This window comes from Zonotrichia albicollis, chromosome 5, assembly GCF_047830755.1.
Source record: "Zonotrichia albicollis isolate bZonAlb1 chromosome 5, bZonAlb1.hap1, whole genome shotgun sequence".
Classification (NCBI taxonomy): domain Eukaryota; kingdom Metazoa; phylum Chordata; class Aves; order Passeriformes; family Passerellidae; genus Zonotrichia; species Zonotrichia albicollis.
This window is the reverse complement of record NC_133823.1, coordinates 4,055,171-4,082,142: the sequence shown is the minus strand read 5'-3', so window position 1 is coordinate 4,082,142 and position 26,972 is coordinate 4,055,171. Positions and strand designations below refer to the sequence as shown.

The 26,972-nt window shown below is 37.6% G+C and overlaps 1 protein-coding gene across 7 annotated transcripts in view; it reads left to right on the top strand.

Annotated features, from left to right (window-relative positions):
• CTNNA2 (catenin alpha 2) overlaps positions 1 to 26,714 on the top strand; it is a 494,680-nt gene extending 467,966 nt beyond the window's left edge. For 6 of the 7 annotated variants that reach the window (XM_074540542.1, XM_074540543.1, XM_074540548.1 and 3 more), the window contains 2 exons: positions 10,002 to 10,145; positions 25,537 to 26,714. In XM_074540542.1, coding sequence (XP_074396643.1) covers positions 10,002 to 10,145; positions 25,537 to 25,824 — 432 coding nt within the window. In that variant the 3' untranslated portion in view covers positions 25,825 to 26,714. The remainder of the gene's footprint in view (positions 1 to 10,001; positions 10,146 to 25,536) is intronic. The other variant, XM_074540544.1, reaches the window with a different exon arrangement.
• The last annotated feature ends 258 nt before the right edge of the window (positions 26,715 to 26,972 follow it).

Genomic DNA, 26,972 nt, shown 5'->3' with positions numbered 1-26,972 from the left:
TTGTTAGAGAAAAATATGTTGCAACAACTTCAAAAATACTGTGTACATAACATTTAATGTGCCGTATGTCTTTTGATGAAACTTCTATTTCCTTTTTTCCCCCCAAGATTCAGTAGTTCAGTATGGTTTACCTCTGAAAATAAGCATAAAGCTGATCTTGTTTGCTTTTTTCCTCTATAGATTGGTATGATTCTAGCATAGCAAAAGAAGGGTCCTTTTTGGCATCAGTGACTTTGCTGCAAATAGGAAAACAGATCAAAAAGTAAGAAAATGTCACAGTCCTGAATTGTGAATTATTTCAGTAAAGAACCCTCTGTTGTTTTCCCTTTTCTTCCTCCCATTCCTTTTCCCCTCTGCTTTTTTCTCCTTTGATCTTTCCCATCAGACTCCCTCCATGCAGATAGCAGAGTTATTTTTACGGTTAAGTAAGACCTGCAATAGGGAGTTAGCACACATCAGCTAATCCCACGTTTTTATTTAGAATGCAGGGACAATTTAGCAATTTAGACCTTCTGTTGACTTGGCCCTTTATGTTCCAAGGTGAGACTCTTAATTCCAATGGAGTTGTGAAAAGTAAAATAACGAAAAACCCTGATACAAGTTGTTCGGTGAGGAGCCCTGGAAATACAAAAATAAGCAAAAATTTGGGAAGAAAATAAGCAAAAGCAGTGAGGAGGATGTTAGATAAAAGAAAAAAACAAACTAATATCAAAAATTTAAAAATATTTTAAAAATATTTCCAACTGTGTAGATGATAGCCTTGTTCATAACAGAACTCTCTTTGACCTTGATCCATAAACAGATTTACATTTCTGTAATTTTAGATTTCAATATTCAATTTCTAGTTCCCCTCTGAGAATAGACAACCTCCTTTAATGAAGTTACAGAGTAAAAGCACTTCAAAATAATTTGCTTTGTCTCTTGCTTTGGTTTATTTAAGGTAATGTATATTTGCTTCATAATCACTTGCAGTATTGTATTGGAATGATTCCTCTGAGGTGCTGAGAGTACACTGCTCTCAGAGAAGTAAATCCCATTTACATATACTTAACTCTTGCTGATGGCCTTGCCTTTTTGTGGGAGCTACTTTTGTTCAGTTGCTTTTAATGATATTTCTTATTTAGATTAAAAAAATAGACTTCTAACTCTAGGGCTGCTTATTTTTCCAGCATTCCTGTCTGCCTCTTGTTAGCAAGAGAATGACAATAAAACAAATCTATGTATTTATTTCCTATCCTAGAGTAAATATCCACTTGTTCTCTTTACTTCTGCTCAGAAGCTGATCAGCTCATTTACCAACTATCCATTTAGGCTGTGAGCTTGCATTTTTTAAAGTTCTGGTTTGTGTTAGTAGATTTGCCACAGTTTTTCCTGTAGGATTAAATTGAGCGGAATTTAAGAAAATCCCTTATCCAAGGCAGCTCCTTATCATGTTCAGGTTTGATTTAGAGCCCTACTGATAAAATCAGCTGTATTATCGGAAAATTTGCCAGAGTCTCAAACTTCTGAACCAGACAGATGTGCAGTGTCATCCAGAGTAGCAGCCACGTGCCTTTGAACACTGTCCAAAAGTGTGGAATCAGTAGCTAAAGCACACCCCAAACACACACTTGACCTGGATCCAGTTCCCAGTTATTTTCCAAGTCCTGTTTATCTTGACACAATAGGATCAACTGTGATACCCAGAGAAGGATTCCTATATTTTGCTGAAGATACAAGACAGTGTAGGTAAGATTGTGAGTTTATCAAGGAGTTCTTGCTTGGTGAATTGAAATGAGGAATTGAAAGGAGGAATTTAGCAGGAACAGGATGGTGAAAGGGCTGGAGCAATCCCATTAGTTTTGGGTGGGACATGATGAAAATTGACAAAACACCTGCACTGGGAGGGTGAACATAAAAGGATGAACAAATACTGCATATACTGCAAATTAATTACATGTTTATTTGTGATCAGTGATAAGAGTAAGATAACCAGAAAGAGCCAGTCCTCATCAAATATGAATGAGCCTCATTATTTATCAGAGAATAACAGTGAGCATCCAGCAGTTCAGATGAGCTCACCAGCAGTTCCCCTATCAATTTTACATCTTATAAAAATGGCTTAAATATCCTACTTTTAATTAAGGCTGAATCACTCTAAACTACCTCATACTGCAAAAGCAAGTTGGTATCATGTGGGCAGTAAAATATCAAGTCTTTGATTCTATAGACTCAAAGAAAAATCAGGTAGTTTGAAGTTCACCTGTTATTAAAAGTGAGCAAGGCCATCTCTCATTGAATTTGGATTAAGAGCCCTTAACAGCCACTGGTGGGGTGGTTCAATTCCCTGAAACAGAAAGCCTTTCTGGGGTGTCTTCCTCTGTTTTAAAGTTGGCAATCAGAGACAACCTTTGCATTTAAAATGCTTAAGAGAATGGGAAAAGTGTTGATTAGGAGTTTGGTAAACAGAGCAATTTCATACTCCTGAACCAGGCAAGAATTGAGGATTATGTGAAAGAAGCGTTCCTGAAGGGACAGTTGGCAAATTGACAAAACTGTTGAGCTCCTTCTTATCAAGATTCTCAGGAGTGCAAAAAGGTTACTCAGCTAGTGACAAAATGAGTTTTGCTATAAATTTACCATAGAAATGGAACAACTGGCTCACATGTCCTTGTCTCTAAACTGCAGAGAAGTGGATAAGGAGCTGGCTGATTGGTCACACTCCAAGAGTTGTAGTGAAGGGCTCGCTGTCCAGGTGGACACCAGGATGAGTGTGTTCCTCAGGGCTGGTGGTGGGACTGGCCCTGTTTAACATCTTTGTCACTGACATCGACTCTGGGATCAGGTGCACCCTCAGCGCTTGTTTTGTGACAGCACTGAGCTGTGCGGTGCCACTGGCACGCTGGAGGGGAGAGATGTCATCCAGAGGGGCCGGGACAGGCTGGAGAGGGGGCTCTGCAGGAGCTCATGAAGTTCAGCAAGGCCAAGTGCAGGGTCCTGCAGCTGGGTCAGGGCAATCCCTGACACAAACACAGGCCGGGAGGAGAAAGGGCTGAGAGCAGACCTGAGAAGAAGAAAAATAAGAAGAACTTGGGGTTGTTGGTTGATGAAAAGCTCCACGTGACCCAGCAATGTGCACTGGCAGCCCAGAAACCGCACAATCCATGAGCTGCATCCAGAGCACCATGGGCAGCAGGGGAGCAAGGGGGCTCTCCCCAGCTCCAGACAACCAGCCACAGTATGAGGACACAGTCTTAAGCTGTGCCAGAGGAGGTTTAGGTTGGACATTAGGAAGGATATCTTCATAGAAAAGGTGATTAGACATTGGAATGGGCTGCTCAGGGAGGTGGTGGAGTCACAGTCCCTGGAAGGGTTTAAGGAAAGACTGGACAAGGCACTCAGTGCCATGGTGGCGCTGGGCCATGGCATGGACTCCATGAGCTCAGAGGTCTGTTCCAACCTAGCTGATCCTGTGATTCTGTGGAAGCAGAGGGTAAAGAACAGCACTTAGGAAATAATAAGGAAGTAAGCCAAAGAAATAGGAGATATGAAACATTCAGGGAAAGAACGCCAACCCAAAAGCAAGATAAGAGTATGAAATCAAAGAATTGCAGTGTTGGGAAAGGACTGAGATAAAGTCAGGACCATAAAATGTGTTAATTCCACAATAATTTTTACTTGCCTAATAGAAGAAGCAAGTAGAGGAAATAAAAAACTCGAGGTCTTTATTTTGGCATTGTGAAAAGACAGCTTCCAGGACAGGAGGGCTGGGGCTGGGTTGTGAAAGTGAGATCTGGATCTATAGGGTATATTCAAGTAGCTCATGTCATCCGCTTTGGGAGATATAACAAACATGAAAAATACAGAAATATGTTTTAACTGGACAGTTGGGTTGGAGACACATTTAAGTAACCCCTGCCTAAGTGTTTGAATGTATGCAGACAGACTGATGTGTGTGAGGGTGAAATGCAGCCAGAGAAGTGCATTCAGTTCCAAAATACATGGCCATGTGCAGCATACATACTTATACAGGTTTGGATAAACCTTTATCTGGAGCAAATTTGTTTGAGCTGATTAATTTAGGAGTCTACAACTCCTGCTGGCACAGAATGTCCCTCAGTACACTGTCCATGAAGGGACAACCTGATGATGTGGTAACATAAAAAATTTATCATCCTGACAACTGAGTCAATTTACTACTCCTAAAGGACAAAGGCACCAGTGAGTTATGCAGGTTAATCAAAATGAGTGCTGATAAAATCCCTCATGGTCATCTATTCATTACATATGATGTATTTTACAGAAGCTCTGTCTTAGGGCTTTCTCAAAGTTAAAACAGTGAAGAATTCCTAATTATCCTATGAAACATCTTAAAGATGAATAAAAAAAAATAAAAGAGACAAATAGATGTACCTGTAGTGACTTTAAAGCTGTGTGCAATGCCTCGCCCAAATATTTGACGATAATAGGAATTTACTTTATTTTATGTAGCTTACCTGTTGCATCCCAGTGAGGGGAGCATGGACAAGGAGCTCAGAGGGTTTATGCTTGGATTCCTTGGAGGGATCCAGGCCTGGAGCAGACAGTGTAGCAGCTGAGAAGGTCTAATATTGATCATCAGCTCATTTCAAGTTAAAAGTTATACAGGAGTCCTCCAGAGTTCTCTTTTAAGTGACAATTTTACAGAGTTTTGATTCAGCCGAGTGAAAGATCCTGCAGGATCTTGCTCCTGAGTCAGGGAATTCTCAGGGTTTTGCCTTTGCCAAAGGTGCTGGATTGGATGATAGTGCACAGCCTGAGCTTTGGGCATCAGGGGGATCATAACTGTGACCCACAGGAAAAGCTGTGCAGAAGCCTCTGGAAAGGTTAATCTGTTTTCCTTAGTGTATTCAAAGAAGGTGGATGGTGGCAGACAGAGTTTATGTCAGGAAAAGCAGGTGAACAAAGCTCAAGACACAGCTGAAAAATCCAACAAGAAAGTATTTTTTGTACAATAATCTCACTTCTTTTGAAGCTCCAATTTTTATATTTAGGACTATGTTTAGGGCTACGAAAATACCTCAGTTTGTATGAATGCATGTGTAAACACACATAAATATGAAACGATATATCCTGCATAAATGGAAAGATGTTATCTAGAATTTAATTTGCAAAGCAAAATTACACTGCACTTGTCTTCATTATAATATATTCATGGAGACAAGAAGCACACACACCATCTATATGTCTGCGTTCAGTAGGTTTAAATTTAGACAGGTCAGACTTTTATCCTTGTTGAGAAGCATTTTGGCTCTGGGGAACATGCTCTTGTGCTTTATCAAGTGACTAATATTCATGCATTTGTGAAGATTAAATTTAATGAAATTTCTCATTAGAACAATTTTCTGCAAAGAAAAGCATTTCTGACCCCAAACAATATGAAGCCATTTAATTCCTTGAAAACCATGTAAAATGTTACAGAGTCAAGACTGAGGCTTGAACCAAATATGACCATAGAAAAAGGTTGGAGAATTGAAAGAAATACTATTGTATGTGCTTCATTGCATACTGCATTTGCTTTAAAAATAGTAGCCACTCAAAATTCAAGGCTCACCTGCTACAGTGGTTACAGCTTCACTTCAGCCTGTTTTCCTATTCCAGGCCATGCTGAATGAGCTGGGAAGAAAATGGGAATTTAATGGCTTTGTGATACACAAATTACAGCAGCCCTACAGTAATTAGAAGGGCTCAAAGACCATTCTAACACACCCTAAGATATGGTCCCAAAGGACTATTCCTGTAAGAATTACTATAAAGAAAGAGAGGGCTTTGGTGCTATTTTATGTTCACTTGTTTTCCCATCTTATTGCCTTTACAGAGATGGTTTGGGACCAAGCATCCACATTTTGTATTAAATAAGAATTCCTTTCCCCCGGGGCATTCTCAGCTCCTAATGCACAGCACAGATTTGCTAATAGGTTCATCCCAAGGCCATAAATGAAAATGAGGTTTGTTTCTTGCACATGGAATTACAGGGGACTGAATTTCCACAATGACAGATTTAACTCAAAATAGGAGATGTTGTGTTGTGTTTCTTATACAGAAGTACATCTTGTAGCTCTTGCAATTATTTAACTCCTTGAGTTGGAAAGTGGTGACGCTAAATCCCACTTGTAAAGTGCTATCAGATGGTGCTTTTGCAGATATTAAAAGAATAACAGCTAAAGTTCAGACTCATCACTGACTTTGACTGTAATTGTGTTTCTTGACAACCAGAGTTGCAGACAAGTAACACATACAAAGAACTATTCCCAGACAAAAAGATGTGCACTCAAGGGAAAACATCAGCAGGTTTTTCCAACCTGAGCAAAATCAACTGCAAATACTGAACAGAACAGCTTACAACAAAGTTTTTCATAAAATCCAGAAAAGAGATGTGTTTCCATTAAATGAGGGAGGGAGGTCATAATGGCGTTTAGGAAGAGAGGTAACTGAGTGAGGAGGGTTAAAAGTAGCCTTCTGTCTTTAACCTCTGAAATATTTTCTTCCACACTTGGGTGATATTATTATTACAATTATTATTTATGTACCTCATAGAAGCACAGGAAGAATAGTTCTGTTATCACATCTAATCTCACATGGCTGATAAGCAGCTGCTTCAACAAAAAGGGTTTGTTTTCTACAATGTAATTAAGACATTGATATGAAATCAAAGTAAAAGAAACTATCGAGTATCAGAAAAATCAATCCTAACCTCTTACTGTTCGATATTCCCAAAAGCTTTCCTTTAACATCAGTTCTTTCTGATTCTGACTAATACCTCATCAAAACCTTGTGAACTGGGTTCCCAGGTAGGCAATAGTGTGTCTGGAAACTGAGATGAAATATACAAGTAATGTGTGCTAAATCTCATCAAAGACCAAATTAAAATTCTGTAAAACTGGATTAGAGCATCAATATCTGAACCAAAAGACTGCAGAAACATTTTCATCCCCTTTTTATACCTGCAACTGGTTATATTCAACATTTCCATTGTCAAAAAGTTAGAGAAGTTACAGCTTTACTCAGTGTCAGGTGGGATGTTCCATATTTCATCATTCCTTAACTCTGACAGATAATGTACAAAAAGGATTTTCCCCCTTATCCATCATGCTGATGCCCCAGAGCAGCTGGCTCTCTTTGGGTCAGAGGTGTGTCTGTGTAAAGCTCTCAGATTTTTATGATTTGTGTCACTTTGGCATTTTTACATGGCCTTTTCCAGCTTTCTTTTCAATTCCTTTGAATCCATCCTGTTTCACCTTCTGTGTCTGTGCCAGTCTGGGTGATGCTTCTGCAGGGTTGGTTTTCTGAGCTCAAACTCCCCAGACAGCACCCAGAGGTGCTTTTGTGGTGCTGCCTTTCCCACCACGTGTTCATCCTTTGGAGCAAGAAAGAAAGCACATTGGGATATTTTTCCATCAGATCTTTGATGTCAGGCTAAACATGGACCCCTACTTTAAACTGATTTCTGGTGCTGGGTGCAAGTGATTAAATCAATTACTTGACCAGCATTTATATATTTTTCTTATGTTGCTAGGCTTAACTTACATCTCTTAAGAAAATAATTGATATTAAAGTCTTCATTTACTGTTTCTTTGCATTTCCATACACTCATTTAATTAATCTTGTGTTCCTTGAAACATTTTGAAGATTTATACACTTGCTTGAGCGTACATACATTTAAAAATAATTTCATGAGGTGTACTCTTTCTCTGCTTTATTCAGTAATGTGTTTAGGTCAATGTGCACATCTCTTAACTTTGTTCTTCACTTTATATTCTCTTTATCAGCTACAGATATCATACTAAGTAGGTCAAAACAAGATTTCAGATTTAAGTAGAATTAGCCCCAAAATACCATCTGGAGTATAATCTGCCACCCAATATATTGAACTGTTTATATCACATTATTGGAATTTTCCATATTTCTCCATATTTCTTCTCTTTTTACTGGAGAATATCCTTTGCCATACTCAGTCTTCCAGGATTTAATTCTGCTTTTTCCATATGTTTCATCCCAATAAAAGACAATTTACCTCTTTACCTCTCTAAACTCTCTTTACAAGATCTTAGAACTGCTGTTACATGTGTAATTTTTCTGATATTTAAGGTTATATCCTCTAAACATCCTTCTCTTTATCAGATGGGGCAACCTCACATAGACTCCATCAGGACTGGTGGCCATAGGAGTTTGAAATATGTTCCTACTTTATTTGGCAAAAACAACTGTGGTGCAGTAGTCAAGCCATAGGTTACCTAAGTTATGAATTCACTGAATACTACTTGGTACTTTTTACCATAAAAGCCTTTAAAAATTGGATTTTTCTTTTCTCTTTATCAGGCCATTAAACATAAATATTAATAAGGAGTCAATGCAATACAGGGGACCAGAGGAGGTTTTCCTCCTGTCTTCAAAACATGCAAATAGTTTGTAATCAAGAGATGAAGTACAGAGAAAGCAGTTAAATTATGAACAGCACTGTCACATTGAGCATTCCTCAGCTGCAGCCTAGTTTTGCATTGTGTTCCTGCAGTTACATCTCATCTCTAACAGCCACAATAACTCTTCATTTCGCCCACTGGGCACCCATTTTTTTGAGTTTTTAATCCCACAAATGCACTGCTTTAAAGCAACATCTGCAGATACTGCAGGATAAGCACGGTGATAAAAGTTTTGAAGGTTAAGAAGGAAAATGCTTGACTCTGTTGTCAGGTGGAGTGACTGGTACTAGACATGAGTCACACACTTCCTTTTTTCAGTCAGAGAAAGGAGGGAAAAACAAAGTACACACTGACAGAGCAGAGAATGCACATAATTCATTATTAAGACAGAAATACTAATCATTATTAGATTATAATTCACATGAACCTTGTAGCACCAAAAAAGCCTGAGGGAAAGCATCAGTATTAACTCCATGTGCTTCTAATACATACCCTCAAAAGACATTTAGGGAGTATTTATTTTTCCTCTTCCAAAAGGCAGGCTCTTACACTAGCAGTGTTTACTGGCACTGAATAAGTCCCCCATTCTCTAACCAGTTTTATTTAATGGAGTTAGGTGTAGCAGCAGAAAAAAAAAAATACACTATTTTTCAATTTTAGTCTACAGCTAAGTTATTAAGAAAATCCCAGTGGATAATATAAGCAATTATATTTACTCCCAAACCTGCTTTTCAAGAATTTGGATGATAAAAATATCATTTACAATAAAGTAGACTGAATATCCCATTTTAAGTCCTCCAGTATCAGTCCTTGGGATGTTGTTTGAAAAAAAAAAAAAAATGTGCCTCAGCCTGTACGGCTGTCATTGTCTAAAAATGTGTATTTTTAAAAACATCACCTCTTTGCAATTTTATTGCTATTTTCTGGAACTTGAAAGTGTGCTCTGTAAATAAATATATGCCCAGAATTTTTATACTTCCCTCACTTGTTCTTTCAGCACAGTTTGTCAGTTCTCATTTTCAGTGCAAGAAAACCATAATTCTGTTCCTGCCCTCCCTCATGCATTGGTGTAGGAGGCCCAACCCCTGGATTACTCTACTCAAGGGTCAATCCACAGGTGTGAATTGGATGTTTATCCCACATGGGGCGACACAAGTATAATTCCTGTTGCAATCACTGAAATTTTAGCTGCTTGCGCTGGTGTGGATGTTTTTGTGCAGTTTGGCTGTACAAAACCACACATGAAATAAGGAATCTCTTGACCAAATTCATGCCCGATGTGATGTCAGCCAGTGTTTAATTGGGGTAGAGCTTTCTGTCCTCACTGGTTGTCATCAAAAGGTGCCAAAAACGTTCCCCTCTTGAATGAGCAAGGCCTGTGCTGTGGGAAGGAGTGAGAGGAACCCCAGCCAGTGGGGTTACTCACCGTGGAGGAGGCCCTGTGTCCTTGGCCAAGCATAGCTCCTTCAGCACACGTTCCCTCTCTCCTCGCTCTACGCTACGGCACAATATTTCTCTTGCTCTCTCTCTCACTATCTCTTTTCTGTATCTCTCGGAAATCAGACTGGAGTTCAGAGCACTTTCACTACCTTTTATGAGGTAGAGTGTGATGTCATAGATGGGGGCAGGGCTAGTCAACTTTCCACCCACCCACCCACCTGTGCTGAGGGAGCTACGCTTGAGACGGGAAGCGGTGACTCCTCAACGGTGAGTAACCTCCTGTCCAATCTTTGTCTTTGCAGCTCTGGGGGTGGAGGGAAGACACATGAGAATGGGGGATTTGTTTGATAGTTTCTCTTTTTTTATTTTTCAATTAACCATAGGACTCAGAGAGTTAATTGCATGTGTTGTCTCAGCCACCTGTGGAGAAGCGTTTCCTCCCTGTCCAGAAGTCCCAGAGTTAAATTCACCTGCAAAACAATTTCCCTGCACAGGTGGCCCATTGGCTGATGGTTAAACTGATCCTTCAATGTTTATCTTGCCCTGTGCAAAAGCAGGCTCTGGTCCCCTTGAACTCAGTTGCTGAACTTCCATTAATTTAATTACAGTATTTAATTATGGTGCTGGGCCATAATTTTCTGAAGTTCTTTATGATTAAAGATAGATGGTGTTATTTATATATTTATCATTATTAACTGTGGATAATGGCCGTTTATATGGCACAGGATTTCTTTTTTTTTAATATTCTTTATTACTGTTTTTATTCACTTTATCCAGAATATATATGCAGCTGTGTATTGACAATAAGCCAATTATAAAACCTTTTTCATAGATGAAATAAAATTCAAAGGTAAATTGTGGAAGACATAACATTAAGCAGAAAACCCAGAAGAGATGTAACTCAGGCTTAGACTTTGAAATTATAAATCAAAGCATTTGATTCTTTTTTTTCTTTGATAAGAACTTGAGATGGGCAGGGATGCTGCTGACTGAATTTCTTGGTGTGTTTTTGTCTCACTACCTAAATGTTACAATTTTACTTTAAAGCATTGTCTTGTTACCTCTTTCCCTCAGTCCCAAGTATTACTGCTTCACTGTTTTAATATCCCTCAGCATATTAAAAAAGACAAGACGGACTACGAAGATCTTCCTTTCTTGTTCTGCCTCCTGGGTTTCTATTAAAGCTGTCAAGATGTCAGAGCTCTCATACTAAAGGGCAGAAGAAGGATCATATGAAGATTCTGGGCCCTAGGGATACTGTAAATCTTGCTGTTCTTGTTCATTTAAAGTTCTTTACCAGCTTTGTGTGGGGTCTGGTCATATCCCAGTGAGAGGCACTAAAAGGCAGCACCATGTCCTGGATAAATCACAGGAGGAGAGTGCAGCAGAGGGGGTTCATAGGCTGATGGGTGAAATACTGCTGTTTTCAGGTGACTGGGTGAGCCATTGGGTGAGGGTGCAGACCATTCCATCTTCTGGTCAGTGGCATTGCTGGGAATTGGTCCATAGTGATGCACAGACATTCCTCCTGATGACTCAGGGATGCTCTTTGTATCCAAGCCCAGGAATTTGTATCCAAGCTAAATGGAGTTCAGGGAGGGTGAGAGTCTTGTTTATAAAGCTACCTACCAAAACTTTCACAAATGGTTGTTTCCCTCCCTGTCAAAGAGGAAAATAATGACAAAGAATATAAAAATGTGTCCCTGACAGGCTTTTCTAGCTTTGAATAATGTGCACAAGGTGTTTTATTACTACGGCTTATTCCTTTAGTAAACCAGACACTGAAAACTTCAAATCTTCCTTTGCAAAGCCATGAACTTGCCTGGCAAATTTAGCTTCCCCAGCAAACTTTAATCTTTTCAGGAAAGTAAAAGGAAAGAACAGGTTAGTCATTCTCTTAATGTTTCACTGGGAAAACTTCATGGGAATTGCTGCTCTTAAAGATGATTTGAAGTTTGTTCTTTTCAGAGGCAAATGCTTGGAGGTAAAATTTAATTTAGATCCTAAGCACATCCTTTGCTGATGAGTTTATCAAATTGCCTTCTCACATAATTATTCTTGCATAATGCAGGAGACTTCAGTTTTTGCACAGAATTGATAAAGCACAAAGAGCAACTGTACAGTGCCCTAATCTCACTTGAATGATACAAAAGCATTTTGGTGGCATGGAGAAGCTCTTTTTAAGACTGGTGTAATTATTGGGAAAAGAAAGTCAGAATGGGTGTCATTCAATAAGGATGGTGAATTAGAGACAGCGATCAGCTCTGAGGGGATATCGTGGAACAGAGATGTCAGTGGATTACTTTGAATCCAGAGACATTTGCATTCTAAAGTTGTCTTGTAAGATGAGCAAATTAGCAGTTGGCTGACTTCTGTATAGTGGGGAGTTTGTAGAGGGGAAGATATTCCAAATTACATGAACTGTTGCAATAATTAACCTGAAATCTGTCTGTGCAGATTCTAATAACAAATTTTGGTCCAGGTAACCCCAGGCTGTGAGTTTGGCTGAATAGCTTAACTTTGGGAGAATAAATAAACTCATGTTACATTTACTGAGCTAATTCCCCTGTTAAATTATTTTACTGGCAGCTATGATTTAAAAAAAAAAAAATATTAAAATGTCCAAAGTGCACAGATTCCTACATTTACAGCTTTGGCTTAAATGTGTGTTCACTAAATTATGAAGTTTGTTTAATATTATTTACAAGTACATTACATTAAATTAAAATGTTATAAGGCCTAGATTTCAGCTGATTTTATTTAGTGTTTAATATGAAACCTTTTTAAGCAAGTATCTGAGAAATTTCTTCCAATACATGCTAATTCAAATGAGTTAAATCTTCATAAATTATTAGCAAACTGAAAGTTAATTTTTGATGCATCGTTTTTAAAAAATTTATACTTACAAGCACGTTGTATAAAATCATCTCAAACCAAACCCAATATAATAACTAATCTATTTACACCTATATATTTAAAGAGATCAACATTTAGACGGAAGATTTATTTCTGTCACAATGGCAAAAGGTGAGCAATAGTTTAATGATGTGAGATCATCTACAGGGATCAAGGATTTTTTTTTCAGTATGATTAAAGCAGCTATTTGAAATTCCCAATTTTTCTCTGTTTGCCAAGCTGGTTTATCTTACAAGTTGAATTAAAACTTTGTGGGTTGGTTCTTACCTTCTTGTTCTCTGTGAGAAGTGAGGGAGAGCTGTGAAATGCTCCATCTGTTCCCAAACCGTGTCAGCTGGCACAGAGATGCTTCTCCCCCTGCCCTCTCTTCCTGCAGTTTTGGGCTGGTTTAGCACCATTGCCTCAACACAAATTGTGTGGATTTAATCTTCTTTCAGCAGAAGTCACAATGACAGTGCACAGCATTCTGGAGGACTCTTCATGTTGATTTGAGTCCTTTTAAACCTCAGCCTCATCTTGTTTGAATTTACAACACAAATTTGCACACATTTACACTTGAACTGGGTGTGGTGATGGAGGAAACCAGGGCTGCCTCAACACTCTGGACTTTCTGATCCTGGGACAGTTGCACTCAAAGACATTAAATAATGATTCTCTTTAATCATAATCCCTTGGATTTTTATCAGTCCCATCTGAGTGTCTCAAAGCAAACGCATGATGTACCCTGGTAAAACTGAAAACAGAAATAAATATTGTCATTATTTCCTTTCTACAAATAGTGCTGAGCCACAGTCAATGCAGAAAGGATCTATAGAATCACAATGAGTTTCAAACACCACATACTCCTTCATGACTCGTGGTTTTGGTTTGGTAATGTAAGGGTTTTTTTAATTTGGAGATTCCTTAATTAATGTGTTGATGAGTGTGGTGGGTTTTAGTGTTGGTAAATTGCTTATGTACTTATTTCTCATTGTGAGATAGCTAAAGTAGGTTTAAAATTTTAAAATCGTTTAAAGAAAATTTTATGAATAGTAACTAAAAGAAAAAAGTAGTGAGAATTAAAATATTTTTTTAGAATACTTATTTTTTCTTTATAACTATTTTTTCTATGTAAAATGTAAAGAAACAAAACTTAAAACTTTTAGTCAGTTTACTATTTTTAAAATAGTACACTACTAAGATACTCAGTTAATGTTCAAGACCAGTGTTTCTCTGCCTTGCATTTGATATTCCAATTTCCACCTTGGATGGCCAAATTAAAATAACACCAAAACCAACAAAACAACCCCCAAAAAACAAGTGAACCACAAATTCTGCCATCCCCCCCCCCCCCCCCCCAAAAAAAACAACAGGAGAAAGACTTCACCCAAGTTAAGTATGATTTGAAAAAGATAGAATTAGAAATAAATCCTGCAGTAACAGTGGGACGCTGCCCCACTCAAGCTGTGCAAAAAGATGAGAGGAGGTCTCTGGTGTAATGGAAACTGATTATTTTATTATTCAGAAAGATTTTAATTGAATTATGAGGAGGTTTTTGCTCTCATCTCTGTTGCTGTGTGAATAGTGACTCATCTAGCCCAGTGTAAACATCTGCATCTGAGATTTTCACTCCAGCCCTCCTTAGTGTGAAACTCAAGAGCCATTTCCAGGGGGCAGAGATTTTTATTCCAGGTAGACACTGGCAACTGCCTAGATTGGTAATATCTTAAAAAATACACAGGCGTAAGCAGGTGAATTAAACTGTGTGTACAGAATCAGAAAGTTTAGCCTTGGGCTTCTTTTAAGGGTTTATATTGATATGGAAGTAAATTCAACTTTCTGTGAACTGAGCTGATGCCTAATTTTTTCCTGAACAGAAGTGTTCAACTTGCTTATTAAGGAGCATTTTTCTATGTAAATTTTCTGTCTTGGTGCCCTGATCTCTTTGGGTTCTGGAGGTTGGAGAGATTTGTATGTGATGTAGTTTGTGGGTTTTGCCCATTTGACACTTTTGGGGACCAAAAGAGAATTAAGAAAAGCAGTCACAAAAACATTCATTAAGTTGTCTGAATTCTTGGACCACCAGGCCAAATCCAAGAAAGCTAATTTTTCTTTGCAGATGTTGAGCACCTGCCTAGATTCACTGTATTATTTTTAGGATTCTAATGCAATTTAAGTTCTCTAAACTGAGTTTTAAAGGCGAAGTGCTCTGGCCCATCTCTGTAGAGAAAGAACCCATGGAAGATCTCGAGTGCTCCGTGGTTTCCTTCACCAAGCAGAAAAGGAATCTGAAACCTTTTGGTCCAGAACCTGGAATTGGGTGGATTGAGTGCAAGACTTAATTTGTAGAAATGAAAACTCTGAACACTTTGACTCGGTCACCAAACTCACCAAATGAGTGGATTTTAGGAACAGCCCTGTTTTTCCTGCTTTCATTCCAAGGGAAATTGGTCAGTGAGAGGCATCTGAAAAAATTCTGGGGCTTCAAGTGACACCAGCCATGACTGATATTTAAAGACACTCAGTTTGAATTTTTCTGATGCCAGCTAAGTGCATCAGTCAAGTGTGTGGCTAATCATGACTAATGTACACTATTTAAATAAGAAATTTATATGAAAAAAGCCTCTGCAAATGCCTTTTCATTTCACAATACTTCTGAAGTCTATACCTTCATCTCCTTTACATAAATTCTGGATTATCTGGAGGTGTGGTTGAATAATTTGTTTTGTGGAGGGGTGGTTGTCCTGAGGTGCAAAGCACAGGAACCATTTGGATTATTTGAGTCATTGAGGATATCAGCACTTCTGCATTTGTTACTCAGGGAAAATGCTGCCTGAAATACAGAACTGCAAAGGAAAAGGGACTCCAGGAAAATTTGTAATCCCTAACACGAGTATTTCCTGAAGAGAGTCGTACTGGACTTCAACAATTTGAGTGAGCTATTAAAAGTTTGTCAGAAAAAGATTTTTTTCCCTCCTTTTCTACAATTACTCTTTTTTTCCCCCATTTGGATAAGACACTTGCTCTTTTAGAAATGTCTCTTTTAGAAAATGGGCTCTTTTAGAAAATGAGATTGCCAGCATCATCTGCACAGATAATAGATACATTTGTTTATGTACAAAGAAGGTTTAGAGAAAATACTGTTGCCTACAACTACCTCTGAGAATGGTTTGGAAGAACCAGATCCAGAGCTGGCAGTTGCATGGACATAGGGACAGGAAAAACAGTAAAAAAAAGTTTTCACATGGGAAATACCAATTAGATATAAGGCAAAAAAATGTTTTAACTGGAGGCTAGTGAAATTCAAGTGCAGGGTGGAGTTCTCCAGCCCAGAGATGTGAAATTATCCATCCATGGACGTTCCCGAATTTCAGCAAAATCCAGAACAACCTCATGTAATTCAAATGTTCAACAGGACATTGCACTAGATGACCTCAAAAGGTTCTTTTCATCCTTAAAGTATATTTGCATAATGAAACATGAGTAATAAAAATGAGCTCTTAGAATTCAGAGCAAGATTTTATTCATTCCAATTTATTCTCAATTTGCTGTCATCTTTACTTGTTCTTTCCCTGGGAATTGCAATGGCCTTTACAAATGTTTTTGTTCTGTTCTGGTTTCATTTGCTTGCACTAAGAACAGGTAATTACTACCTGTTTTAATGGTTTTTAATGACATTTAGTGTTAGCTAAAGTTAAAAATGTAATGAACAGATGCATTTACAAATTGTTTGTTCGGTAATTGACCAAACTTCTAGTAGGGAACTCTCATTACTTACTGAATGTTGTTTAACCATTGATTGACTTGGCCAAATAAATAAAACAGTTACGAGTGAATAATTTATTTGGTATAAAATTGTAGAATTTCCATTAAATTTTTTTTTTTTGTTATATATGATTAAGCCATCTCTATCTGACTGAAATAGCGATTCCCCTTGAAGACTGTGGTGGTTTTGATTTTTTTTTTCTTTTTTTTTTTTTAATTTCATTGCACACTGTTGTAAAGTCCTGGAGAGTGCTCAGGGAACCAAACAGAGAAAGGAATGTTTTCATGGATTGAGTTGATCAACACTGGAAGGACCCTCAGCTCCGAGGGAGTAAAATCCTTCTAGCACCTCAAAAATGATCAATATCTTGAGTGGCTGAAACCTTTGTCTGCTTCTACAAGACAGAAAATACAAATGAAAAACAGCAGGCAAACTTTAGCAAGCAAGGAGTAGTTGTCCTGGTATCATCTTCCATTCTACAACAAGATTTTATTTTATTTTATTTTATTTTATTTTATTTTATTTTATTTTATTTTATTTTATTTTATTTTATTTTATTTTATTTTATTTTATTAATTCTGATGTGTTTGATGCGTTGTTTCCAAGCTTTTTCCTGAGCAAAACCAGCTGTGCCTATGGAGCACTTATCTTCAAAGTGTCCCTGTGCTGACCTGGCAATCCTGATTTTAGAGATAGGAAAGGAGCTGGAGGAGCAGATTTGCCTCAAAAACTGGCAGATCCTCACAGCTGAAGATGTGGGGATAAATCACATTCAGATATCAGTCTGACACTGGTACAAATTAAAAAGGAATTTGGGGAAATAGCCCATTTCTCAGCATTGTAGTCTTAAGTCCTGCTTTGTGCTGCTTTTCATTTTTTTTCTTTGAGACAGAATCAGGAGGAATAGCAGGAGATAACACATTTACTCATGTAAATCATAGAGTGTTTCTGTGCTTTATTGATTTTTTTGTATCCAAAGTCTCCTGCATTTTATCACTGAGTACAATTTCCAGCCAACCAGACATGATTTGGACTCATTTCAGGTAAGATTGTTAGAAAGAAAGGTTTTTTTCTTTTTATTGTACCTGTTCTCTAGATAAAGGACAGATTAAACTCAGATTGAAAGAGCATTAGATTTTTTTTGGCTTTTAAAATATATTTCTATCTTCAAATTACAAGTCAGAACTCCAGCTGGGAGCAGGGAGATCTAGCACAGATTAGTCAAAGATCATTTATTTCCTCTTTTGTTCAGATTTAGCTGCAATTGGATATGACAATGGAAATGTGTACTGATGCTTTTGACAGAGACCTGCCCTTGCTTTTGTGTGACCTCAGGTTCAGACCATGTTGTGTCTTGGGTGCACTTCAGCCATGTGAATCCCTGTGTAAATTGGTGTAAATTGCTTTGTTATTGGGCTTGATACTGAGTTTTAACAGACTTCCTACTCTTAACTTTCTTCAGGAATCCTCAAGGCAATATAAAAAATTTAGTTATAGCTGGAGTTTGCCTCTCCCATCAGATAGAGTTTGGACTTCATCTTGCTCCAGACTTTTTATCTTGTTGAACATTAGGTTTAAATCAGTCATACAAAATTCTATTTCCTGTTAATCATCCAAAGGCTCAGAGCAAATTCCATGGGGCAGAATTTTGAATTTTGAGGTTGTAAATGTTGGTTGTGCCAAGTTTGCTTTGGGGGGCGTTGGAATTGTGATTGCCATTGGACACTCCTGCTCTTTGTCCAGGACATTCCACCCTTGCCATCTTCCTCCAGACATTCCTCCTCTGCAGAATGAGGAGGATTTGGAAGAAAAATATTACAAAATATCCTGGCAGGAGATTCATTCCCTTGTTTCTCAGTTGTGAGTTGATGCAGAAAGTGTTTCATCCTCCACATTCATCCTTAACAAAGAGAACGTGTGTTATAAACAACCAAATTTTCTGTCCCCATCTACAAAACTCCTTTAGCTTTATTCACTGAGGATTTCTTCCTTGTCCTCTATAGTGTTTTTCCAGATATTTTGGCATGCATTGTTGTGAAATGCTTTAATTCAGCAGCAGACTCTGAAAGTTCTGAGACAATGCTGTAGCATGAAAAAGACTGCTAAAGCAATTGAATTTTAAATTTTAAAAATTCAATGTGGTATAGGATTGCTTGTCCTTACAGAGGTTCTGGTGAGGGGTAAAAATTGTGGTACTGGTTTGGCAGCTTTTTTCTCCTGCGAAATGGCAAATAATGAGTAGAAAAAGAAAATTAAATGTTTCTGAGAGATTTAGTTATGGGTCAAAATAATTTCCCCCATTAAATTCTGAAATGAATGGAACAAGATATTAATTAAATGTTAAATACTGAGGAAATAACCTATGTTATATTTGGTAACTAGATGAATTATTGTAACTTTTTTTCATAGCAATAGTATTGGAGAAATAATTTATTCACTGTAAATGCATTTGTTAAATAGAAAAAAAATAGTATCTATCAAAAATTCAATAATGTGTTTTCCACCTTTGGGACCTGCAGGCTAGAGAGACACTAGCAATAATTATTTTCCAGAAAAATAATTAGCTAATTAGTTAACTTTCAGGTGTTTCCAATTGTCTTTTTGTCATTTCACCATTTCAGTTGTTAAAATATGAGCTTTCCCATTAAGTGTTCTTCTCAAAGCAAATGAATTAGGATATCATTTTGCCATTTATCCCTTTGCTTCTGAAACACTAAAATATTTACTTGGAATAAGTAAAGCAAATGTAGAAATGCACTTCTATTCTGGCTGTTTACCTTTTACTGGGAATGTCAGTTCTGGGAGTATTTTTATTTGTTTCTGCTTTTGCAAATTAGCATACAGCAGTTGGTAATGTGTTTTAAAGTGACTGTAGTCCATAGAAGACAGAAGAAATCCACAGTTATTGCTGTATTTTTGTGCTTTCTGCCGTCCTTGGATGTGGCAGCCTTTGTTAAATACAACCAAATGGGCTTGGGAATCCCCTGGGTTTCTTACCTGTAATTGAAAAAATGCAGATGAGGGTGGTTATTCCGTGGATTGGGCACCTATAAAACACAACTATCCCCAGAATGAATTAAATATTCATCATGTGTAAAGGAGTAAGTTAATTGCAGTCAAATGTGAAAACAAATAGCTAGGAAAGGACAAGTACAATACAATTTTCTCTGTGTGGCTACAGATCCATTTTTAACATTATTATGAGCACATTGCATTCCAGATAAAGACTTCTTTTGAGAGAGAGGGAGATTTTCAAGTATTTTGGATAGTTTTCTCCAAATGGGCTGCAGCTAGCAAGAGCCCTGTGAGATTTTGAAGTGCCTGACTGAAACATCCCCTCATGGTGCTGGTAAAGAGCAGATGTCTCCTTCCAAAGGCAAGGGAGCGTCTGAATAGCAAACAGGCCATTCTTGCATTGGCTCTCTCTAACAGGGTCATGTTTTATGCATGAAATGTGCCACAGAAATGTGAGATATAATTTTATACATAAGATCTTTTTCTGGCATACCTCTTGCAGGTATGGATTTACTGTTAAGCGCAGCTGAGAGGAAAATGTTCTGTTGCATAAGAATGCGAGCTGAGAAATCCATACTCCTGATTTACCATCCAGGTTCATAATTGCATAATTGCAGCCTTATTTTCTCTGGAGACTGTTGATTGACCTTTGGGGTGGGGTAAGAGCAACTGTACCTTGTCCAGAAAAGTGTGAATTTCATTTGGAAAGAAGAAAGAAGGAATTCACCCAGAATTCACAGAATCCTTAAGGGCTTGGCAGTGCCTAAGTCACCTGCTAAAGGTGTACCAATCAAGTCTTATCCAAGAGTATTTGAGGAGCTACAGGTTTTATTTCAATTAGTAAAAGAAATTATATTTTCTCCTCCCAATCTGTACAAAGAGAACCAGACAAACTCTATTTATCAATAGCTCCTCATGCTAATTTTTTGTTTTCCTACCTTTCAAGGTCAGTAGGGGCTGTTATCAGCCTTCCTGCATAACTGATGCCCAGGCTCCCTGAATTGATGTGCACTAAAAATGCCCACTAGTTAATACATATTAAGCAAAACCATCCAATATTGATTTTACAATTTCAAGAAATAGAATCAATCTTTCATGAGTCCTTGTGATTAATTAATATAACTGCTAAATAAATAATTTCAGTTAATTAATAACTAAAATGACCTGCTTCGCCTCTCAGCCTTTAAGTTTTGTTTTATCTTTGTCTCACTTGTGGAACTTTAAATATAATCAGCTTTGTTACCATGTACTTGCTGATTTCAATCAGTAAAAACTCATTTCTTTAGTCTTTCACTTGAAAGTGGGAAAAAACAGAGCTGGCTGAGTCTTTCCCATAAAAGATGTATTTTGTTACTGAGTTTTTTTAAAGCTTTTTCCAAGTTCCTCAATATTGCTCTTGCATTGAGAAGAGGACTCAGCATCCCATGACTGTGGGCAGACAATAAACTGAATGTGACAATTGAACCTGTTTAATCAGTCTCCTCCTTTTTGTGTACTCAAGGAGTGATTGCCTGGGATCCTGCAGAGAATAAAGTTCCTTATTGGGTAATTAGCAATCATCTGCTGTAGATCTGGCCAGAATTAAATCTACATTTGTGGCTTTTAGCAGCTAATTAGGTATCAATCTAATGACTTGACACTTTCCCAATTGTTATCTGCAAATTTCATCAAATGATTGACTTCCTTTCCAAGTTTTTAGTACAAATATTAATATTGTGAAGCCTCCAAATGGTTTCTCCAAGACCCCACTGTGAAATTCACTGCTGATCACTGATATTTTAATTTTTTTTGTGTGTGTGTATGTGAATATCTACTTCTGGAAACAGCTGCTGGAGAATCTGGAATCCTTCTGTGTATGTGTCTTGTTAGTTTTGTGTCAACTGAGTTTTTAATCAAACTGTCATGTATTACTAAGCAAAAGACCTTTCAAAGATCCAATTATACCCACAGCACTATTTTAAGCAACTCAAAGTTTAATCATACCAAAATATGATGTACGCTACTTTGAAAATATTTTAACCCACACAACTCTTTGTTTACCACTAACTGCATTTCTTTCCTCTATTTTTGGAGTCTGCCACAGACATTGCATCATTTCATTTGGGAGTGCTGTCAGCTGAGCTGGCCCATAATTTCACAGGTCATTTTATTTTCATTGCTCAAATTTTTAGAGACTGGAAACTATCTACAATTCTTTTGATGCCTTCACCCACTTTTCAAGGTTTATTAAAGTCAGCAGTAATAACATAGAACATTTTTAAACAACCAGCACTTTTAAAAATACCCATTCTGTAATTTTAAAGACTTACTTTTTGGAGTAAGTCTTACTTACTTATTGGAAGTACAGATTCCAGTAAGTAATCTGTACTTACTCATTAGAAATACAGATTGGTTTGGGGGTTTTTGTCAATTTCCCTTATTTTTTATGGATATTTATTATTATAAATATGAAGACATCTCTGGAAGTTAGATTTTCTCCTTTATAAAATATAAATTATAGTTCTTCCCCATTGCAGCAGTGTGACAATGCAGGGAGAACATCTCTTTTCATTGCTTTACTGTTAAGGACAAAAATTTCCAGCTTTATTCCCTCCAATTTCTTCAGCTATTTTGTTAGTGCAATTGCTGGTTATTTTACTTAGATTATGTGTAAAAGAAGCGAGAAATCTTGATTATCTCAAGATTCTGGAAAATTCTGCGAATAGGGGAGGAAAATTGAAGGACAGCTGATATGCAGCTCAAAAACTCCTCAAAACCTGAAGGATCTTCTCTAGGGGGAAGAAAACCCTGGAATTTTATTCTTGGCAGATCTTTTCCAATCTTAATAATTCTGAGTGACCGCGTCCACTGCAGTTATTTTTAGGTTCTTTATGAAATTTGAATTTTCCTCAGCATTTACTGAGTCTTGTGGGACAGTCACCTAAGTTTATCATTTATGGTAGAGAGAATTTTATTTTTTTCCTAAAATCAGGCAAACATATTTTTAAAGAGGTCTAAGCAGCAGAACACCATTACTTCTTGCAGCAAGTCAAAGGCTCTGTTGGCTGTTAGGGCCAAAATCCATCATTATATCTATAATTCTTTGTGTATTGCAGGGAGTAAAGGTTGCCTTCTGTACTGTGAAGTAATTTTCCTAGTGGTGCTTTTATTTGAGATGTTAATTTTCCTTCTTATGATTTTTTTTTTTTTAAATTAACATAACATTTGGAAAAGTGCACAGGTTTCTGTGCCCAGATTTTGTAAGGAATTAACACACTCAGGGCTTGATTCACTGCTGCCTCATTCCAGCTCTGTGTGGCAAAGCACAGCTTCAAGCTGGAGCAGCACAGCGGTGTGGGAAGATCTAAATGTTAATTGGGATGATGCTCATTCAGTTTAATTCTTCTTTGCTGAGCCATAACACAAGCAAGGAGCTGGAGGCTGTAAGAAAATCATGGGAAGTGCTTAGGTGGCCAAATTGGATGCATGGAATGACCACCAGCAGATTTTGCAGAACACTCACAGCCTCTGGTGGGGTTTTATGTCTCTTTTCTGGTTCCAAGATTTGGAAGTGTTTTTCAGGATAAGTGGATGTTAGGATTAAAGACTGAGTATCTGCATCTTAAAATGTGATTATTAATGGTGAAAACAGGGAGCTTTTATCCACTCTAACAGCACATTGAAACTGAAGAGAGTTAAAATGGTATTCAAATACAAACCCTGGTTTCCTAAAAGGTGTCATTGCAGCCTGCATCTGATTGTGAAGAATGGAAGATTCTGCATGCCCTCATCACTACAGTCCATAAAATTACTGATTGCTGTGTTCAGAGGTGTAGATTGAACTGTGTATGGGTTTAAACATCTAATTTTGGTTCCCTCTCATTTTAAAATGCTTTCTTTAATTATTCTGTTTCTTAATATATGTAAAACAGCTCCTTGTAGTGTAAAACGTGAAGCTGTTGGAAACCTTCAGCAACCAGAATTCATTCAGGACTGTGCAATAGAGGCTCAATCCAGTCAGTTTATCCACACTGATTATGAAGTAAACACTATTTGATGGTATCACTTTATATTCAATATCAATCCACCAGTGTTTCAAAAAGAATCATTTAACAATGAATAATGCTTGATTGTAGATCTCTGTAGTAAATTAGAATATCCTAATTTAATAGAGTGTGATCTGTTATTTGCCAACAAACATACAGATTGCCTTATAAATCATGCAGCAGTGTGGTTATAGAATAACACTAGACTGGATTATATTTCATTACTCCCTATTGAACAGTCATGTTTCTGCCATGTAATGTAATTTTCCATCTTTTAACTTCATTTCTTTTACTAACAGAAATACAAATTAGTCCCAGGGAAAAATATTTACTCGGGGCAGGCAATTAACTGTGCATTTCAGGGAATGGCACCACGTGCGTGAATGTCATAAAAATGCTTTTTTTTTTGTTTTCACCTCACTATATGTAGCTGTTTATGTGTTTGATGAACTATTATGAGTTTAAGGTCAGAGCAGAGGAAATAAAACATCCCAGGTAAGTATAGATTAATGTGGTTTCAAACACAGGCTTTCTGTAATGTCTGTTTTTGTTCACATCAGTCACTGACCCTTCAGAAGGAGATTTCTCCTGAACTCTTCTGTTAATGATGCAAAATGCTTGAGGTGAAGTATGGTGTGGCTTTTGTTATTGCCCTGTGACTGTTTGTGCTGCTTGCCCTGCTCAGCATTTATATTACACAGCCATGTGCTCCCAAAACAGGGAGCAGGAAAGGTTTGGAGTGACACAGGCCATTTGTACTAATTAAAAATAGCTGAAAATTTACGGAACAACATGTGGGGTGGAATCAAAGAGGTAAAATAATATTATATTCCATATCATTCCTACAGTCTGGGAAAGGCATAAGTAATTGAAGCAGCTTCCATGGTATATCTGAAAAGCTTTATCACAAAAAAATATGTATTACATTCTTGAGTATTTAAGGAAAGGGATAATTGAACATCATAAGTAGTAACCTGGCTAGCTACAGTCCTTAGGAGCATATTTTTAGTATTTATTACTTTCAGAATATCCACTTGGATCTGGCAAGTTCCTGATTCACATTGTGGAGCATTGAGGCATTGCCTTGGAAGTCCCCATTATATGTTGAAATCCTTTTGAACATTTTGGCCAGGGGTGTGTGCTTCAGTTCAGTGTGTGGTGGAAGCTTGCTGAATGGAAGTCCCAGTGTTTTGAAGCTCAGCAAGTCCTTGAGGGCTCTTAGAACCTGAGGACACCCAGGAACCTCAGGCAGGTTCGTGCATGGGAGAAGCACAAAGGCACAAAAAGCCTGGCAACCACAAAGTAACGTTCCTTGAGACCAGGAGTAACTCACACATTGCAGGAGCTGCCAAAACCCGCAGTTAACTGTCTCATCTTTTCATTTCTGTAGGGGTTTCAGAAGCTCCTTTCATCTTTTCAGATGGGATTCTTTAACAAGCTCAGTGCTGGCCTCACACTGTTGCTGTAGACATCACTGGGGGTGTTATCCTGGGCTAACAGGAATAATTAGAACAAACTGGAACACTTGGGAAAAATCCCTGTTGACCTGTTTTGCAGCTGACATGTAATAGTAAATTTGTAAAGGTTTAAGTAAGAAGTAAAGGGGGCTTTGTGAGAAAACAGAAAACTTCTTAAACGGTAGAAAAAGAATCAACAACCAAAAAACTCACAAACAGGCAAAAAAAGAAAACCCAGACAAGACAAGGTTTTCCTTTAGCTTATTAAAATTTTAATGTGAGGTACCACAGTCTTACCTTTACTGTTCAGTGCATGGTGTTGCCAGTGCTGGATACTCCAGGGTACCCTGAGGAAGAGGATTTGTTCCATCTTTAATGAGATCTGGCAGGATCCAGGCTCCAGTGAGGAAATGTCCCAGTGATCCAGCCATGGAATAACCTTGCTGTATTTTGTTTTGGAGTAACCTTGCTATATTTCATTTTGTTTTCTGTGTTTGCAGCTGGACAGTGCCACTTCTCTCATCCAGGCAGCTAAAAACCTGATGAACGCTGTGGTCCTTACAGTGAAAGCATCATATGTGGCTTCTACTAAATACCAGAAGGTCTATGGCACTGCTGCAGTGAACTCTCCAGTTGTATCTTGGAAGATGAAGGCCCCCGAGAAGAAACCTCTAGTAAAGAGAGAAAAACCAGAAGAATATCAGACAAGAGTGAGGAGAGGGTCCCAGAAGAAACATATTTCCCCTGTACAGGCCTTAAGTGAATTTAAAGCTATGGATTCATTCTAAACCACTGAGCTTTACCAGGAGGGTTTTATATTCTTTTTTGTATGCGTACCTGCCGACTTGTGTGCGTCTGGCATGGGGTGGGGGGGACAAAGTGACAATTTGCATGCGACCTGAGACTCTATTCCAGTAAATAACTCTCTGCAGTGCCCAAAATTCAGGGCATTGCCTTCTGATGTTAAGTGGACTTAACTCCAAGCTTCCTTTTTAAACTAAATTATAGCATTAAATTGGCCAAAGAATTTGCGTCACGGGGGTATACGTGTGGAATAAATGATAAATTCAAGTCTAAACCCCGAAATTTTTATGCATGCAAGAAACATTAGGTTGGCAGGTATATTAAGTGAAAAATAAAAAAAAAAAAAGGAATTGTAATGGTAGACCATAAAGCTTGTATTGCTTCTGTTGCAGTGCAAAAATGTACTAGCCAATATGCTTCAATGTGTGGCCCAATAATTAAATGATATAACTTTTAAGTCATCTTCATTATAGTATGTGAATTTTTAAAACAGATTCAAACTAATTCATCTTAAAAATGCTTCTTTTGAACCAGATTTTGTTCTTTATATTCTAGTAGTGTTATGACTGCTCACATTTCAATTAATCCCATTAATATGACCAGAGGTTTACTTTTGCCAATTGAATTCCTTATGGTGGAGTATGAAGCACAATATGGTGATTGACATTGCCTTTTATATTCTGATTATTATTCTGATTATTATTATTATTATTATATTAGTAATAGAAGACCTGGTGGTGGAATGTTTAGAGACACGGAAACTGACAGTGTGAGAATTTAGAGGCAAATATGTAGGTGTAGCTTGGATTACAGGTATCTGACATACCATTGTAACCACTAACTCAATAAACTCATTTAACCTTGGAATCCTCAATCTGGCTCGTCTCCTTTAATGCACAGGTATCTCCTGAATCATAGTTGATGTATAGAGTTACTAATACTGCTTTGTGCTTCATTTCTTATTCTTAATTTTTGTGAATTTTCTCATTTTTTAATAACCAGAATAAGCCAAACATGGTCAGTGAGTCAAAACCAGAGTTTAAATCCGAGACAGATTTAACCCTCAATACATATGAGACATATGTGTCATGAAATTATTTGTTTAAATGCAACACCTCAGAACAATCATAAA